Below are 17,848 nucleotides of genomic sequence, written 5' to 3'. Positions count from 1 at the left end.
GTATGTCTCTAGGCGGGGGGTGGGGCTATACATATGACCTTGTTGCCACACCATGGCGCAGGGTGATATCAAGGCTGATTTCTTCGGTTCGATGCCTTGCTTGCACCTCTCCCACCGCTACAAATACGTGTAAAACTGGCCTTGAAATCAGTTTTAATTTATGTAAGCAGGATGCACATTGGTGCTATATACATTGCTTATGCAATAGTCTCTATTGTTAAAGGACCACTGTCCCAAAAAATGTGTAACATGTAAAATATGCACATGAGGAAGCAGGCACACCATCAGGTCCTGGGTGCTTGATGATGTGACATAGGCAACATCGCTCCACCTAGTAAATAAGCTCAGTCCATCAGCACACCAGTCATAGATTAACCACTTAACAACCTCTGCCACGCTTATCTACGCCCCTTTAAAATTCACCTGAGTCACAGGGGCGTAGATAGGCAACTCCTGTTTATTTTCCTGCTGTGCGCGATCGCGTTCGCGTGCGCGTTCGCGTCCGCGTTCGCGTGCACGCGGACGTGCATACGCGTTGGGCACCCGCTGGTCTGTGATTGGCTGATGTGAACATGTGTTCACAAAGCCAATGACAGTGCTTATTCATGCAGAATGTGTGTAAACATTGTATCAGTCACTATGCTGTTACAGTTACTGAGATCACTCGTGAGAGGATCTCAGATAACTAACACAGCATTAGTGACTGATCAGCATCAGTGAGGTTTTTTTTAAATAAATTATACCCCCATTAAGCCCATTAACCCTTGCCTCCCTTAAATGTGAAAATTGCTGTGGTTTTTAGGTGAAAAACCCCGTGGTAGAGAAGTGGTTAATTACAACACACTTTTATTGTGAAAACATCCACATGTAATACCGACAATTGTTTTGGGGGCTTGCAGGGTCCCTATCAAGGAGTGTGGTTAAATGCAAGTACCCAACAATCACTATATGTAAGAGAATTATAAATCCTGGTGGCAGATCGTTTCCTTATATAACATTTATAATACATACAATATAAGATGTACATCTGTCCCAGAGTAAAACGCTCTATAAATGACTATTTTCCTGTGTCGCTGTCACTTACAGAAGGTTGTAAAAATCGGACAGATTTTCAGATCCCTCAGTGTCCTCCGGGTGCCCTCCTTTGTGCTACTGTCCTCCTTGGAAAGATCGTTAACTAGTCTAGTCGCGGGCTACTGCGCCCACGCCTCCCCAGCTGCATGCCTTCCTGATCACACTCCCGCGGCCAGGAGCATCCTGTGCCATTGATAAAGACTTGGAACTGCAGCCAGGACCAGGCATGCACAGTAGCCCGTGACTAGACTAGTCATCAATCTTTCTGAGAGGGACAGCAGCACAAAGGAGGGGACAACAGAGGACCATGAAGAATCTGAAAAAATACAGGTGGCTGGAAGAAGCTCCAGGTAAGTAAAACTCAACTTTTCCTACCTTATTGAGGTTTCCCTCACATTTTACAGTTTTTTTGTGATAGTCAGGGGTGTTGCTAGGATACTGAGATCTGGGGCATTTTGGGGCACTCCAGCCAAAAAATAGGAGTGTGGCCACACACTAGAATGTGGGTGTGGTCATGGGTGGAGCCAAATTTACATGAACTTAACAGCAATCTAAGTAGGCCTGCCCACCAAAATGTTGGCTGAAGCTCCCCTCTGCCTTAATAAAAATCTATTAACCCTTCGCACACTCACATGCAAATGTTCAAACAATTGCATTCACAGATTCACTCATCCAGGCACAACTGTTATCCCTACAGCTAAATTAAAAGCCAGGGTTTTAGTTCACAGAAGAATGCATTCTTATGCTTAATCACCTATACTGCACAGAAGTACCCAGGTAAACATAGGTGTCCTAACTCTGGCCCTGTAACATGCATAGTGCAGACATGCAAACACATTCATTGCATCAAACCTATCAATGGATTAGGAGCACACATCCTAACTTCCTCTCCTGGGAAAGACAGTGCATCTTACCAATCGCACAAGGGAGCTAATGTTATGTGTCCATGTGCACCATGCGCATACACCAGCATAAGCTGTCTGCATGCTGACAAACATACAGGGGAAGGGGGGAGTGCACCGAATTGGACCCTAGCCACAGGGGTCAATGATAAGAATAAACATACATATATCCAGGCACATCGCCTCTAGTTAGGACATTAAATAAATTATTAGGGAAAGGGAGGTGCTGAAGGGGGTGTGGCTAGAAAACAGCAAAAATCTATTAACCCTTCGCACACTCACATGCAAATGTTCAAACAATTGCATTCACAGATTCTCTCATCCAGGCACAACTGTTATCCCTACAGCTAAATTAAAAGCCAGGGTTTTAGTTCACAGAAGAATGCATTCTTATGCTTAATCACCTATACTGCGCAGAAGTACCCAGGTAAACATAGGTGTCCTAACTCTGGCCCTGTAACATGCATAGTGCAGACATGCAAACACATTCATTGCATCAAACCTATCAATGGATTAGGAGCACACATCCTAACTTCCTCTCCTGGGAAAGACAGTGCATCTTACCAATCGCACAAGGGAGCTAATGTTATGTGTCCATGTGCACCATGCGCATACACCAGCATAAGCTGTCTGCATGCTGACAAACATACAGGGGAAGGGGGGAGTGCACCGAATTGGACCCTAGCCACAGGGGTCAATGATAAGAATAAACATACATATATCCAGGCACATCGCCTCTAGTTAGGACATTAAATAAATTATTAGGGAAAGGGAGGTGCTGAAGGGGGTGTGGCTAGAAAACAGCAAAAATCTATTAACCCAATTCGGTGCACTCCCCCCTTCCCCTGTATGTTTGTCAGCATGCAGACAGCTTATGCTGGTGTATGCGCATGGTGCACATGGACACATAACATTAGCTCCCTTGTGCGATTGGTAAGATGCACTGTCTTTCCCAGGAGAGGAAGTTAGGATGTGTGCTCCTAATCCATTGATAGGTTTGATGCAATGAATGTGTTTGCATGTCTGCACTATGCATGTTACAGGGCCAGAGTTAGGTCACCTATGTTTACCTGGGTACTTCTGCGCAGTATAGGTGATTAAAGGGACTCCGAGCAGTGCAGAAACTATGGAAAGATGCACATCATTTTAAAGCTCTCTTTCTCCTCTTTCCAATGATATATAAACCGCCACCCTACGCCTTTTAGTTTTCGCTATTTTCGCGATTGAAATTGCCGCGGCCGCGATTTCGATCGCGAAAATAGAGAAAACTAAAAGGCGTAGGGCAACGATGTAGGTGTCGTCAGAAAGAGGAGAAAGAGAGCTTTAAAATGATATCCATCAAGCCATAGTTATATTGTATTACACAGGGCGACTTTTTGTCAAAGTCAGCAGCTGCATTCAGCAGAATGGAGCTGCTGACACTGGGGAAAGTGTCGTCCTGTGTAATACAATATAACTATGGCTTGATGGATATCATTTTAAAGCTCTCTTTCTCCTCTTTCTGACGACACCTAAATCGTCGCCCTACACCTTTTAGTTTTCTCTATTTTCGCGATCGAAATCGCGGCCGCGGCAATTTCAATCGCGAAAATAACGAAAACTAAAAGACGTAGGGTGGTGGTTTATATATCATTGGAAAGAGGAGAAAGAGAGCTTTAAAATGATATGCATCTTTCCATAGTTTCTGCACTGCTCGGAGTCCCTTTAAGCATAAGAATGCATTCTTCTGTGAACTAAAACCCTGGCTTTTAATTTAGCTGTAGGGATAAGAGTTGTGCCTGGATGAGTGAATCTGTGAATGCAATTGTTTGAACATTTGCATGTGAGTGTGCGAAGGGTTAATAGATTTTTGCTGTTTTCTAGCCACACCTCCTTCAGCACCTCCCTTTCCTTAATAATTTATTTAATGTCCTAACTAGAGGCGATGTGCCTGGATATATGTATGTTTATTCTTATCATTGACCCCTGTGGCTAGGGTCCAATTCGGTGCACTCCCCCCTTCCCCTGTATGTTTGTCAGCATGCAGACAGCTTATGCTGGTGTATGCGCATGGTGCACATGGACACATAACATTAGCTCCCTTGTGCGATTGGTAAGATGCACTGTCTTTCCCAGGAGAGGAAGTTAGGATGTGTGCTCCTAATCCATTGATAGGTTTGATGCAATGAATGTGTTTGCATGTCTGCACTATGCATGTTACAGGGCCAGAGTTAGGACACCTATGTTTACCTGGGTACTTCTGCGCAGTATAGGTGATTAAGCATAAGAATGCATTCTTCTGTGAACTAAAACCCTGGCTTTTAATTTAGCTGTAGGGATAAGAGTTGTGCCTGGATGAGTGAATCTGTGAATGCAATTGTTTGAACATTTGCATGTGAGTGTGCGAAGGGTTAATAGATTTTTGCTGTTTTCTAGCCACACCTCCTTCAGCTCCTACCTTTCCTTAATAATTTATTTAATGTCCTAACTAGAGGCGATGTGCCTGGATATATGTATGTTTATTCTTATCATTGACCCCTGTGGCTAGGGTCCAATTCGGTGCACTCCCCCCTTCCCCTGTATGTTTGTCAGCATGCAGACAGCTTATGCTGGTGTATGCGCATGGTGCACATGGACACATAACATTAGCTCCCTTGTGCGATTGGTAAGATGCACTGTCTTTCCCAGGAGAGGAAGTTAGGATGTGTGCTCCTAATCCATTGATAGGTTTGATGCAATGAATGTGTTTGCATGTCTGCACTATGCATGTTACAGGGCCAGAGTTAGGACACCTATGTTTACCTGGGTACTTCTGCGCAGTATAGGTGATTAAGCATAAGAATGCATTCTTCTGTGAACTAAAACCCTGGCTTTTAATTTAGCTGTAGGGATAAGAGTTGTGCCTGGATGAGTGAATCTGTGAATGCAATTGTTTGAACATTTGCATGTGAGTGTGCGAAGGGTTAATAGATTTTTGCTGTTTTCTAGCCACACCCCCTTCAGCACCTCCCTTTCCCTAATAATTTATTTAATGTCCTAACTAGAGGCGATGTGCCTGGATATATGTATGTTTATTCTGCCTTAATAAAAAAGGAAATGCATGCTGGAGAATGCTGGGTGTTGTGTGGTGCCATGCTGGGTGCTGTTTTGCCTCTATGGGGAATGCTGGGTGTTGTGGTGACATGTTCAAAGGTGTTGAGCCTTCACAGGGAGCATGTATTGTTGTGAGTCCTCACTGTTCCTCACCCCCCCCCTTCTCAGCAGAGTAGCACAGCGGAAGGAACTACTCATCTCCCCCATCCACTCTCCAAGTCTGGAGAGATCCTCTCTAGCTGGCAATTCTCCCCCTAGCATCCGAGAATCAGATGCTACGAACTCTAGCTTCGGATTCCTTCTAAGACACCTAGGGGAGAAACCCAGAAGAGATGTCTGCAGAATCTGGAGACCAAGTGGCTGGAGATGAGTACCGCTGCCCACTGCCTGACTCTTCCTGGGGGATATCCGTGGCTCCCCAGAATAGATTCAGGGCACATGCCACTGATCTTTGGGGCTAGCAACACCCCTGGTGATAGTGGTCCTATAACTTTGTATGTGCAATCAGACCACACAGCTGTGGTTTGCAAGAAGTGGTAAAACTGTAACTGCACACTGTAACATGCTGTAGGATGCATTCTTGGTAAACCCTTCTATATCCTTAGTAACTATGCATTTTATCGCTTGATTGTGAAAAGCTGCAGAGAAGACAAGTAAAAACATCTTTTCTTTTTCTCTTCCATTCAGTATTTCAGAAATCCTGACACAATGTCAGGGGGACCCAGAGAGCATCCTCTATAACCTGGGCTTTGCGAGTGAGAAAACATGTTCCGAATATGTAGTCCCGACTAGATTCTTCCTCTGCCCTTCACAGGCAATGGGCATTGACTTCCGATTGTATGTCCAATCCCAATTACATAGAATGAACCGAGGAGACTCCAGTTATATCCCATCAGGTGAGAGCATTTTTACTGAATGCATGTAATATTTCTTTTGAGACACTTGGCCATATTAGTGTATGTGTGTGTGTAATATATATATAAATATTCTGAGTGTGCTAGGGTTAATATGATGCATAGCAAAGCAAAGAGAAAGAAACCCAGGAACAAGCACCACTCATAATGTTCAAAATATATACCGTACACTGATCTTTATTAAACAATGATCAATCACAAATTATTGTGCACCCAAAGGACATCCAAATAATTAAAAACACATAAAACTTCCCATAAAACTCCAAGCCATTATATCCGTTTGCAAAAATAATTCCATACACAATAGTATGTAATATCAACACTGGAAATGGAAAAGAGGGATCCAGGAGATCACAGTGAATCGATTGGTATGCTTTTTATTGTACAAATCATACAGTACAGATCCTCTTTAAAGCGGTATAAAACCCTGACATAATATTCAATAAAAACATGTTTTCCTACTTTTTATATGCCATATGTTTAGCATATTTGCTTTTGTGCATAAGTATTATTATTCATTTAGAAATCATATGTTTCTAAAGTACACTTATTTTACTCTGAGAGCTGACTTTGCATTTTATTTATAACTGTTTTATTCATCCTCTAACTTAATCAGAAAGCATCAGAAAGCATTTATGCTTGTCTGACTTTGTTCAGGGGACCCAGAAGTGTGAGAGAAGGCTTTGTTTACATTTCTCACTTGATCCAATTAAACACAAGATAACATTATGTAAAGTTCGGAAGGGGCCAGCTCTGCTGGCAGGAAAGCTTCTAAAGCCTGTGTTAACCCTTTGAATGCAGTTCTAGTAAAAAAAAAAAATGCTGGTTGTATATAATATGCTGTAAATAATCTATTAGAGCAAAGTAGAAATGCTGGGTTTCATTCCGCTTTAACAAATTAGTATATATAAAGAATCTGTAATGTTCTATACCTATACCATTTATAATTAAAATGTTTGACTGGTATTTATTTTCAGATTATGGCGTTCTCAGAGACACACTGTGTACATTTCACAACCTTTATCCTAACTTGACAAGAACATCTTTAAAGAACGCAACATACTTTGGACACTGGACTTCCACTGACCAATTCTGCATGAATGTTACGTGAAAGAGGCTGCTCAGCATGGAACAATGACTGTTTATGTTACAGGCAGAATATTCTGTTTTTCCAGAGATATTTTCTTGACAAAAGATCTCTGCAGTCACATTTTCTTTTTCTCCACTCCAGCCTCCATTGTGTCTGGGGCTGGTGTGAGAAGCAGAGCAGCCAGCTAGGAGGGCACCTCTTATGAAGCAGCTTCCCTCCTTATGACACAAGATGGTGCTGCTAACCCTTCCCAATCCCTTTGTGCTATGGTAGTTTACTTCCTGACTCCTTATCACTTTGGAAATAGGGGGCGTACTCACATTCACCACATCCATGCATCATAAAGCACCTTAATGAAGCACACCTTCACCTTTGACCATTCTCTGAGGAAGCATGAGTTACGTAAAATGGTCATTCTGGATGTTCACTAAATCCTCGCACTCACTTGCCAAATCCTCCTTTTACTGTGTACCCATGTTCTGCTACTGCTGGTCACAAGAACTAAATCATAGTGGACAATAACATAATAAAAATGATGTTCAGAGTCAATTAGGAGTTCACAGTATTTGCTGGGAAATTTCTGTGCAGCCAAGACAATGTTCACAGGAGATCTAATGGCACGCTCAAGGACTGTTACTAAACTGGTCTAAGTTATGTCTACTTCTTCTGGGGAAATAATATGCTTTCATGAATGGCTGTGGCCTGTGGGTACATTCAGGGCCGGATTTGTATTCTTTACCACCCAAGGCCACTGTTACCAGCCGCCCTTCTTCAGTATAGGTAGTGAGTTGACCCCCCCCCCCCCTTCCTTCCAGTATAGGTAGCCAGATGACCCCTTTCCTTCCAGTACAGGTAGTCAGAGGACTTCCTTAATCCCTCCTTCCCCCTCCCCCCTCCTTTCAGTATAGGTAGCCAGCTCCCCTTCCCACCGCAGCAACCATCAGTGTCACTGATGTCTCTGCTCGTCTCCAGTGCAGAAGCTTCCTCTTTCTTTCCATCTCCAATGCTGTCCAAGTCCATAGCCGCCGGCCACAATGCAAATGCGCACAGAGAGCAAGGTGGCTGCTGCACAGGCAGCTAGCAGCAGAGTACCGCAGTCAGGCGATTGCCTGATCTCCCTGCATTGCAGCATTTGCCAGCTTGCAAATGCTGCACCAGGTTAGCCTGCTGCTTTGGTGCCCTTGCTGCTGTGGTGCCCTAGGCCATGACCTAGGTGTCCTTGGCCTAAATCCAGCCCTGGGTACATTGTAAGAATATCATGTGTTCGGTTCCTCAGCTCTTTTCAGAAAGGGGTACCGTGTGCTATTGACTGTACATGGAAATCTCATGAGAACTACATTAAAGCAAAACTTGCAACAGTAAAAAGAAGTGCCAATTAACAGCTTTTACTGTGAGTTTAATGCTTATTTAGTCAATGATGTCATCCGGACTGACATAAAGCATATCTAGATAGATACAGAAGCATAACTGGAAATAATTGGGTCCACCTGCAAAACTTTGGATAGAGTCCCCTCTAGCCCAAATTACCAGTATTAGGATATGTAGTTTAAGCCCCCAAAATGTTAGTGTTAGGTAGCCTTTGTCCCCCTTCCCATCCCTAGAACAGGTATTTGTGTTAGGTAGCCTCTTTGTCTACGATCCCCAATATTAATATTAGGTATCGTAGATTTTGTGCCCCCCATGGATATCAGCATTAGGGGTAGCCTTTGTTCTCCCCCAAAGATATAAGTATTAGGTAGCCTTTGTCCCTCCTTCCCAGATATTATTATTAGGTTACATTTATGCCTATTAGTTTTAGTTTGTCCTTCCCCCTCATATCCACCCCCACTGCAAACAGTGGAGAGTGAATTTACATGTCCTTCCATATCCCTCTCTAATCCTGTTTATTCAGCCTGCCCCAGTTTTCTGAGGTCTCCCCACTGATACCACTTACTCTTGTGCACTGACAGTGCCAGTGGTTCCCCGGGGCAGTAACATTGTGCCATGTGGGAGCTATGGAGACCAGATGCAGCTCTGCGTGTGATACTGGCCTGAGTGCAGAGGCATAGTTAGCCCCCTCATGATGAAGATTACATTTCAGATTGAAACCGGAAATGACACTGGAAGTGCATTTAAGTAACACTGCTCCCAGATGCTGCTTTTTCAACTAAAAGTGTATTTCTGACTAAGAAAACTAAGGTCCTTATTCAATTACCTTTTTCTCCTCAGTTTTCTCCCAGGAGTTAATTTTTAATCTTCTCAAAAATTAAATTTTTAACAGTTAGCAATTTAAAAAGTCCTAAAATGTAGGTAAAAAAAAAAGTAATATCAAACACGTTTATAGTATTTTCTTTTTGTCTGCTAGGAGCTTTAAATATATTTTTGGCAAGGTTGGAAAATATCTAATTGGAGAAAACTTAGGATAGAAGTTAATAGGATGGGACCTAATTGTTTATGCAATGCTTTATATAGTTTTCCTTCATATAGAAATTTCAGGTAAAATCAGACATGCATTTCTTATAATGACCAGCAAGTGGCGGCATCTGTCAATAAATGGACTATATTCTGAAAATAATCTAATTTACTTTTTCTTGAGTTTTCTCCTAGGTAATATTTCACAACATGTCAATAAAATAACCTTTAAAGCCCCAACAAGAAAGAAAATACTCAAAATAATTTTGGCAGTTCTTTTTCACCTACTTTTTGGTACTTTTTTGATTGCAAAGTGCTGAATTTTAAATAGAAATTTTAAATTAAATTAAAATTAAATAGACATTTTAAATAGAAGATGAAAAATTATTTCCTAGGAGAAAAGTGAATTGCATATGGTCCATGAGTCCTTAATTATCCAATTAACTTTTCTCCTGAGTTTTCTCTGAGGAGATAATTTTGATCTTATCTAAAAATAACTTTTTGGCACTTAGCAATTGAAAAAGTACTAAAAAGTAGGTAAAAGGTAAGAATATATCTTGCTTCAGGCCAGTTTTACACGTACTTTTTGTGCTGCGATGGGGATGCCATGCTCCTGCTGCATCCCACCGCAACACAAAAAATGACAAACATATGACCCTGCGTCAGAGTGCGCTGAGAGGCTAATATGCATAGCTCCGCCCCCTGCTCAGTGATGTACTTCCTAGTGGGCAAGAAGTACATCACTGGGATTTACCTGGGATTTAACAAGATGTTCAGTAAAATCAGCTGTTTTCTGCATGCTTAGTGAATAGAGCCCAGTGTTCTGAATTTGAAAGTAAGAGGCCATGCACCTTTTTTCACTTTTTCTCCCAAGTTTTCTCCTGGGTGATATTTTCACACCTTATCAATAAATTGCCTTTTATGCCACCAGCAAGCAAGAAAATATTTATAATAGCACTTTTTTCACCGACGTTTTGGTACTTTTTCAATTCCGTTGCCACATTGTTCACTGGCATTATTTATAAGGGAATGAAGATAGGCACCTCCATATTCCTCTCACTTCAGGTTCCCTTTAAGCCTGTCATGTCTGCCAAAGGAGCATCTAATAAATATTACTTTGAAGGTTGCCAATATTAATGAACTCAGCTACTTTGTATTCATAATTATTTTAGAACACGTTGCAGAGATTTGTTTTTACTTTGCCTTGCACCTATTTCTGATGACCATGAAGCTACAATTATGTGTAACAGCTGATCGTCTGAGGCATGCTGAATATAAAGGTCAGGGCTAGCTGTGCCGTGGTAATAATTACAACTCACCCTTTCTAAACTACACATGTTCCGTAGCATAGCAGCAGGCCAATCAGAGCGCTCTGACTGACTGACAGTTATAGCACAGCGTCTTCTCCCTCCACTACCTCTGCCTGCTGGGATCAGGCTGAGGCTCTGCCCACGCTGCTGGGTATTAGTGGAATCCAAGGCGCCCTGTCAGTGCAGTGTGTACCGGGGAATGAGTGGAACAGAAGGTAGGGATATTTTTTCCCCAGACCTGTGAAGAGATGAATTTAAAGCAGTTATTTTAAATCACTGAAGTAAATCATCGCATGACAGGGCACATGTGCGCATATTTCACCAGCAGCCACTGATAATTGGGAATATTCTCCTCTGTCTATCGTAAGGCAGTTAGCCAATAGTCTTAATTTAATGGAATTCAAGCTCAGGTCTATATATAGATTTTTTTTTAACTGTATTTGAAGCAGTTCATTTTCTATAACGTGGGAAAAGAGGAAGGGGAGCGCTCCAATAGTGAAACACCATTTGCATTTATTAGCATAAAACATTAGCATAAAACACAATAAAAAGCACTCGTTTAAATACAGGATTACACTTCTCATGGGCAACTGCCCTTTCAAGCCACAACCAAGAGGTACAGACTAACCAGCAAGCTCATGGTGAACCAGAACTCACACTCCAATGAGTTCTGGGTCACCATGAGCTTGCTGGTTAGTCTGTACCTCTCGGTGTTACAAACAAGCTTGTCGGCGGTGCTGGGCTCCAGAATCATAACAACGGCTCAGCCTGACTATATAGCATTGTGTGTACTGCCACTCTGTGTACACGGCTCAGCCACACTATATAGCATTGTGTTTACTGCCACTCTGTGTACACCGCTCAGCCAGACTATATAGCATTGTGTGTACTGCCACTCTGTGTACACCGCTCAGCCAGACTATATAGCATTGTGTGTACTGCCACTCTGTGTACACCGCTCAGCCAGACTATATAGCAATGTGTGTACTGCCACTCTGTGTACACCGCTCAGCCAGACTATATAGCATTGTGTGTACTGCCACTCTGTGTACACCGCTCAGCCAGACTATATACCATTGTTTACTGACACTCTGTGTACACGGCTCAGCCTGACTATATAGCATTGTGTGTACTGCCACTGTGCACCTCGCTCAGCCACGCTATATATAGCATTGTGTTTTCTGACACTCTGTGTACACGGCTTAGCCAGACTATATAGCATTGTGTGTACTGCCACTGTGTACCTCGCTCAGCCACGCTATATATAGCATTGTTTACTGACACTCTGTGTACACGGCTCAGCCAGACTATATAGCATTGTGTGTACTGCCACTCTGTGTACACCGCTCAGCCAGACTTTATAGCATTGTGTGTACTGCCACTCTGTGTACACCGCTCAGCCAGACTATATAGCATTGTGTTTACTTCCACTCTGTGTCTGCTGGGCCTGGGAACAGTAGTACACCGCTCACCTGCCACTGTATAGCATTGTGCTCTGTGTCGCTGCTGGGAATAGTGGTACACCACTCACCCGCCACTGTATAGCATTGTGCTCTGTGTCGCTGCTGGGAATAGTGGTACTGTATAGCATTTCTGTACTGCCACTGTACTGCTGCCAGTCAGTGTGTACTGTAAGGATAAGTGAAATGAGGAAGAAATCCGGTGAAAGAGGGAGGGGCAAGGGAAGAGGTGTTTCCCCTGACGGTTCACGTACAGGCCACAGGGGAGCACCCAAGAAAACCCACTCAATACCGCCCATGTTGTCCAGGACAACAACCCTCACAGATCTAAAAGAACAGGACCAGATAATTACTTGGATGACCTCTCAAGCGTCCAGCAGTGGGTTAAGCAGCACCAGCACATCACGCACGAGGTCCGAGTCCTCAGCCAGTTACAAGGAGCCAGTGGGCACAAAGCTGACACAACTGGCAGCGACACCACGCACACAACTGCCAGATAACCAGTCCGATGAATTACCTCAGGACACAATGGGGTATTCGCAGGAGCTATTCCCAGCCCAACAAACTTCCACCTTTCAAAGGTCAATGGAGGAACAGCCAGAAATGTTGTGCCCGGATTCACAACAATTAACTGTGGGAAATGCACCGCGCACTGAAATACAAGGCGAGTCCGAGGAGGACTCGGAAACCCAAATCCCAGAGCAAGTTGGGCAGGAGGGGTTGCAATTGCAGGAGGTCAGCCGACAAGATCTGGAAGATGACGTTGGAGTGAGCTGCGCAGAGGTTGTTCTGGGGAGCTCTACTCCACGGCGGCGGCCCCCCACAATGACATATGACGAGTTTGAGGAGATGGAAGAGGAGGGTATGGACAATGTGGACAGAGACCCAGATTTTGTTTGTGAACGAGAACATCGCCGTCGTAGCAGCAGCACAGATGAGTCTGTTGAAGAACCCACTGCTGCACGAGTTCGCCTTGTGCCACAAGGTAGGCGGCGCGCAATTTCAGGCACCACAAGCGTGGAAGTTCAAGTGAGAGGCAAAAGAGGAGCAAACAGAAATCGCCAGCAAGGAGGCAGGTGCTCCAAAGTCTGGGCTTTCTTTGAAGACTGCACTGAGGATGTTACCATGGCGATTTGCAAGGTGCGCAAGACCCGCCTGAGCAGGGGGAAAAGTATTAACAACCTCTCCACCACCAGCATGAGCCGCCACATGCTATCCAAACATTCCACTCTGTGGGCAAACGCGGCAGGACAGGGTACCAGCAACACTGCCTCCCTTGGGTTCACCAGACTCACCACCAGACCCGCCTCAGCAGCAGCAGTAGCCCAGCCATTGCGTGGTTCACAACATTCACAAACATCAGACGACGCTGACACTGTCACTTTCCGGAGTAGTGCTCTTGAGGTCTCCCAGTGTTCATCAAACACAACAACCAACAGCCCTTCCGTGTGCAGCGCTACGGTTCAGTTGTCTGTGTCGGAGATGTTTGAGCGCAAGAGGAAATTGCCAGCAAATGACCCCCGGGCCGTGGCAGTAACAGCCAGCATAGCCAAGCTTCTGGCCTGCGAAATGCTGCCATATCGAGTGGTGGAGACAAACAGCTTCAAGGGCATGATGTCAGTGGCCATCCCACGTTACGTGGTTCCCAGCCGCTACCACTTTGCGCGCTCTGCAGTGCCTGAGTTGCATGAGCACGTGGTCAGCAAAATAACCTGAAGCTTGAAGAATGCCGTTGCCTGCAAGGTTCACCTCACCACTGACACTTGGACGAGTGCGTTCGGACAGGGTCGATACATCTCCTTTACCGCGCACTGGGTGAACCTTGTGGAGCCTGGCAGCGATTCCTCACCTGCTACGGCGCGGGTGTTGCCCACGCCGCAAACAGCTGCACCGCCGTCCCTCCCACTGGATAACAACAGCAGCACCTACCTCTCTGACTCCTTCTCCTCCAACGCATCTCAAAGCTGTACCTCATCCGGAAACGCTAACCCAGCAGCAGTAGGAACGTGGAAGCAGTGCAGCACAGCTATTGGCATGCGTCAGCAAGCGTTGCTGAAGCTGATCTGCCTTGGGGATAAGCAGCACACAGGGGAGGAAATTTGGAAGGGAATAAAGGAACAGACGGATTTGTGGCTGGCACCGCTGGACTTGAAACCGGGCATGGTTGTGTGTGATAATGGGAGTAATCTCATTCGCGCTTTAAGGTTGGCTAAGCTGACACACATCCCTTGCCTGGCGCACGTGATGAACCTAGTAGTTCAGCGGTTCCTGAGGACATACCCAGGCGTGGCCGATCTTCTGTTGAAGGTGCGTCGAGTGGCCAAACATTGTAGAAATTCCAGTACTGCTTCAGGGGCACTCGCCAAGATGCAGGAGCGCTTCAATCTCCCCCACCATCGCTTGCTGTGTGATGTCCCTACGCGCTGGAATTCTACGCTGCACATGCTAGCACGCTTTTGTGAGCAGAAGAGTGCAGTGGTCCAGTACATGACTGCGCAGTACCGAGGCGCATCCGGACAGCTGCCAAGATTCTGTGGATCCGATTGGGCCAACATGTTGGACCTCTGCCAAGTCCTCCAAAATTTTGAGCAATCCACGTTGCTTGTGAGCAGTGACAACTCTTCAGTCAGCATTACCATACCACTGCTGTGTTTACTGAAGAGGTCAATGTTGAAAATCAAGGAAACAGCTGTCATGATGCAACTGGGGGAATCTGAAGGAGAAAACGATCAGCGTGATGGTACCAACATCAGGCCATCCGCCTCAGGGAACGCTGGCCCCAGCAGCTATGACGAAGAAGAGGAGGAGGAACAGCTGGAGTTGGAGCAGGAATTTCATGCCACCACTGACGAGGGCCAGAGCGGTGCACGTTGGACTTCCACAATTCAGCGCGAATGGTCAGCAGAAGCAGACCAGGAGGAAGGTGACGACTATGATGCATCACAACAACTATCACAACGCTCACAAGAGGATGATGAGGATTCTGGTAGGACTCTTGCACACATGGCTCAATTCATGCTAGACTGCATTGAACGCGACCCACGCATTGTGCGCATTCTGGACAACACCAATTACTGGGTTTATACCCTTCTGGATCCACGGTACAAACACAATGTTCCAAAACTGCTTGAAGAAAGAGTCAGACAGGTCAAAATGGAAGAATACCAGCAGGCCCTTGTGGAGACTTTAGAGAGGAGATTGACATCCTCCCCCTCCTCTAGCCAGTTGTACGCCGACAGACTGACTTCCGCAAACCCAGGACGACCAGGAGGGCAGCAAACAACGCAAGCCGCAGCTAGTGCCCAAAAGGGAATGGTATCGGCAGTGTCCTTGGAGTGGGAAAATTTTCTGACACCCATGCAGCAGCAGCCCACTGAACAGGAAGCGTGCAGATCCACCTCCAACACCGATCGCCTGGAGAAGATGGTCAAGGACTACATGTCAGATGACGTAGCTGTGTCGAACAATCCATCTGCACCCTTCAACTATTGGGTATCGAAGCTAGACACCTGGCACGAACTGGCAATGTACGCAATAGAGGTGCTGGCTTGCCCGGCAGCCAGCGTTATGTCGGAACGCTGTTTCAGTGCTGCCGGAGGCATCGTCACAGATCGGCATATCCGTCTCTCCACAGAAAATGCAGACCGTCTGACTCAAATTAAAATGAATCAATCCTGGATTGGAAATGACTACGCAACACTCCAGGACCCCAACCAAGTAACATGACCAATGAACATCTGGGATGGTGTAGCGTTTCCGGTCCCTGTTTATTGAACCTCTCATCTGTATTACATTTATGACTGCATGGCGGCAAAAAGCATTGCTGCTATATCCGCACGCTTTTTGTCCTCATGCAAGGCCTGGGTTGTTGTGTCTCAAAAAGCATGGCCTTCTCCTCCTGCGCCTGCTCCTGTTCCATCACGTGTGCTGCTGCTGCTGCTGGGTTAGCGTTGCCGGTCCCTGTTTATTGAACCACTTATCTTTATTACATTTATGACTGCATGGCGGTACAAAGCATGCTATCCGCACGCTTCTTGTCCTCATGCAAGGCCTGGGTTGTTGTGTCTCACAAAGCGTGGCCTTCTCCTCCTGCGCCTCCTCCTGTTCCATCACGTCTGCTGCTGCTGGGTTAGCGTTGCCGCGTGGTCCCTGTTTATTGAACCACTTATCTTTATTACATTTATGACTGCATGGCGGTACAAAGCATGCTATCCGCACGCTTCTTGTCCTCATGCAAGGCCTGGGTTGTTGTGTCTCACAAAGCGTGGCCTTCTCCTCCTGCGCCTCCTCCTGTTCCATCACGTCTGCTGCTGCTGGGTTAGCGTTGCCGCGTGGTCCCTGTTTATTGAACCACTTATCTTTATTACATTTATGACTGCATGGCGGTACCTCATGCAAGGCCTGGGTTTTTGTGTCTCACAAAGCGTGGCCTTCTCCTCCTGCGCCTCCTCCTGTTCCATCACGTCTGCTGCTGCTGGGTTAGCGTTGCCGCGTGGTCCCTGTTTATTGAACCACTTATCTTTATTACATTTATGACTGCATGGCGGTACAAAGCATGCTATCCGCACGCTTCTTGTCCTCATGCAAGGCCTGGGTTGTTGTGTCTCACAAAGCGTGGCCTTCTCCTCCTGCGCCTCCTCCTGTTCCATCACGTCTGCTGCTGCTGGGTTAGCGTTGCCGCGTGGTCCCTGTTTATTGAACCACTTATCTTTATTACATTTATGACTGCATGGCGGTACCTCATGCAAGGCCTGGGTTGTTGTGTCTCACAAAGCGTGGCCTTTTCCTCCTGCGCCTGCTCCTGTTCCATCACGTGTGCTGCTGCTGCTGCTGGGTTAGCATTGCCGGTCCCTGTTTATGGAACCTCTTATCTTTATTACATTTATGACTGCATGGCGGTACAAAGCATGCTATCCGCACGCTTCTTGTCCTCATGCAAGGCCTGGGTTGTTGTGTCTCACAAAGCGTGGCCTTCTCCTCCTGCGCCTCCTCCTGTTCCATCACATCTGCTGCTGCTGGGTTAGCGTTGCCGCGTGGTCCCTGTTTATTGAACCACTTATCTTTATTACATTTATGACTGCATGGCGGTACAAAGCATGCTATCCGCACGCTTCTTGTCCTCATGCAAGGCCTGGGTTGTTGTGTCTCACAAAGCGTGGCCTTCTCCTCCTGCGCCACCCTCCTCCTGTTCCATCACGTGTGCTGCTGCTGGGTTAGCGTTACCGGTCCCTTTTCCTGGAACCTCTTATATGTATTACATTTATGACTGCATGCCGACAAAAAGCATGTTACCTGTGCAAAGAAAACAGACATTTCCCGCATTTAAAAGACAGTTTTCCCTTTGAAACTTTAAAATCGATTTTCTCAAAAACTATAACCTCTTTTTGCTAAAAAAATTTTTCCTCTTGTACCCACTCCCAAGGTGCACATACCCTGTAAATTTGGGGTATGTAGCATGTAAGGAGGCTTTACAAAGCACAAAAGTTCGGGTTCCATTGACTTCCATTATGTTCGGAGTTCGGGTCGAACACCCGAACATCGCGGCCATGTTCGGCCTGTTCGGCCCGAACCCGAACATCTAGATGTTCGCCCAACACTAGAAGGGAGGGATGGAGGAGGAGGGGGTAGCCTCATT

General features: G+C 45.6%; 1 protein-coding gene across 2 annotated transcripts in view; it reads left to right on the top strand.

The window, feature by feature from the left end:
- The window catches only part of TESPA1 (thymocyte expressed, positive selection associated 1), a 137,972-nt gene extending 128,686 nt beyond the window's left edge, over positions 1-9,286 (top strand). For both annotated transcript variants that reach the window (XM_068267303.1, XM_068267302.1), the window contains exons 8-9: positions 5,736-5,944; positions 6,940-9,286. In XM_068267303.1, the coding sequence (XP_068123404.1) occupies positions 5,736-5,944; positions 6,940-7,073 (343 nt within the window). In that variant the 3' untranslated portion in view covers positions 7,074-9,286. The remainder of the gene's footprint in view (positions 1-5,735; positions 5,945-6,939) is intronic.
- The last annotated feature ends 8,562 nt before the right edge of the window (positions 9,287-17,848 follow it).

Source organism: Hyperolius riggenbachi, chromosome 2, assembly GCF_040937935.1.
Source record: "Hyperolius riggenbachi isolate aHypRig1 chromosome 2, aHypRig1.pri, whole genome shotgun sequence".
In the NCBI taxonomy this organism is placed as follows: domain Eukaryota; kingdom Metazoa; phylum Chordata; class Amphibia; order Anura; family Hyperoliidae; genus Hyperolius; species Hyperolius riggenbachi.
Note: the sequence above shows the minus strand (reverse complement) of the source record. Positions and strands in the feature narration are given on the sequence as shown.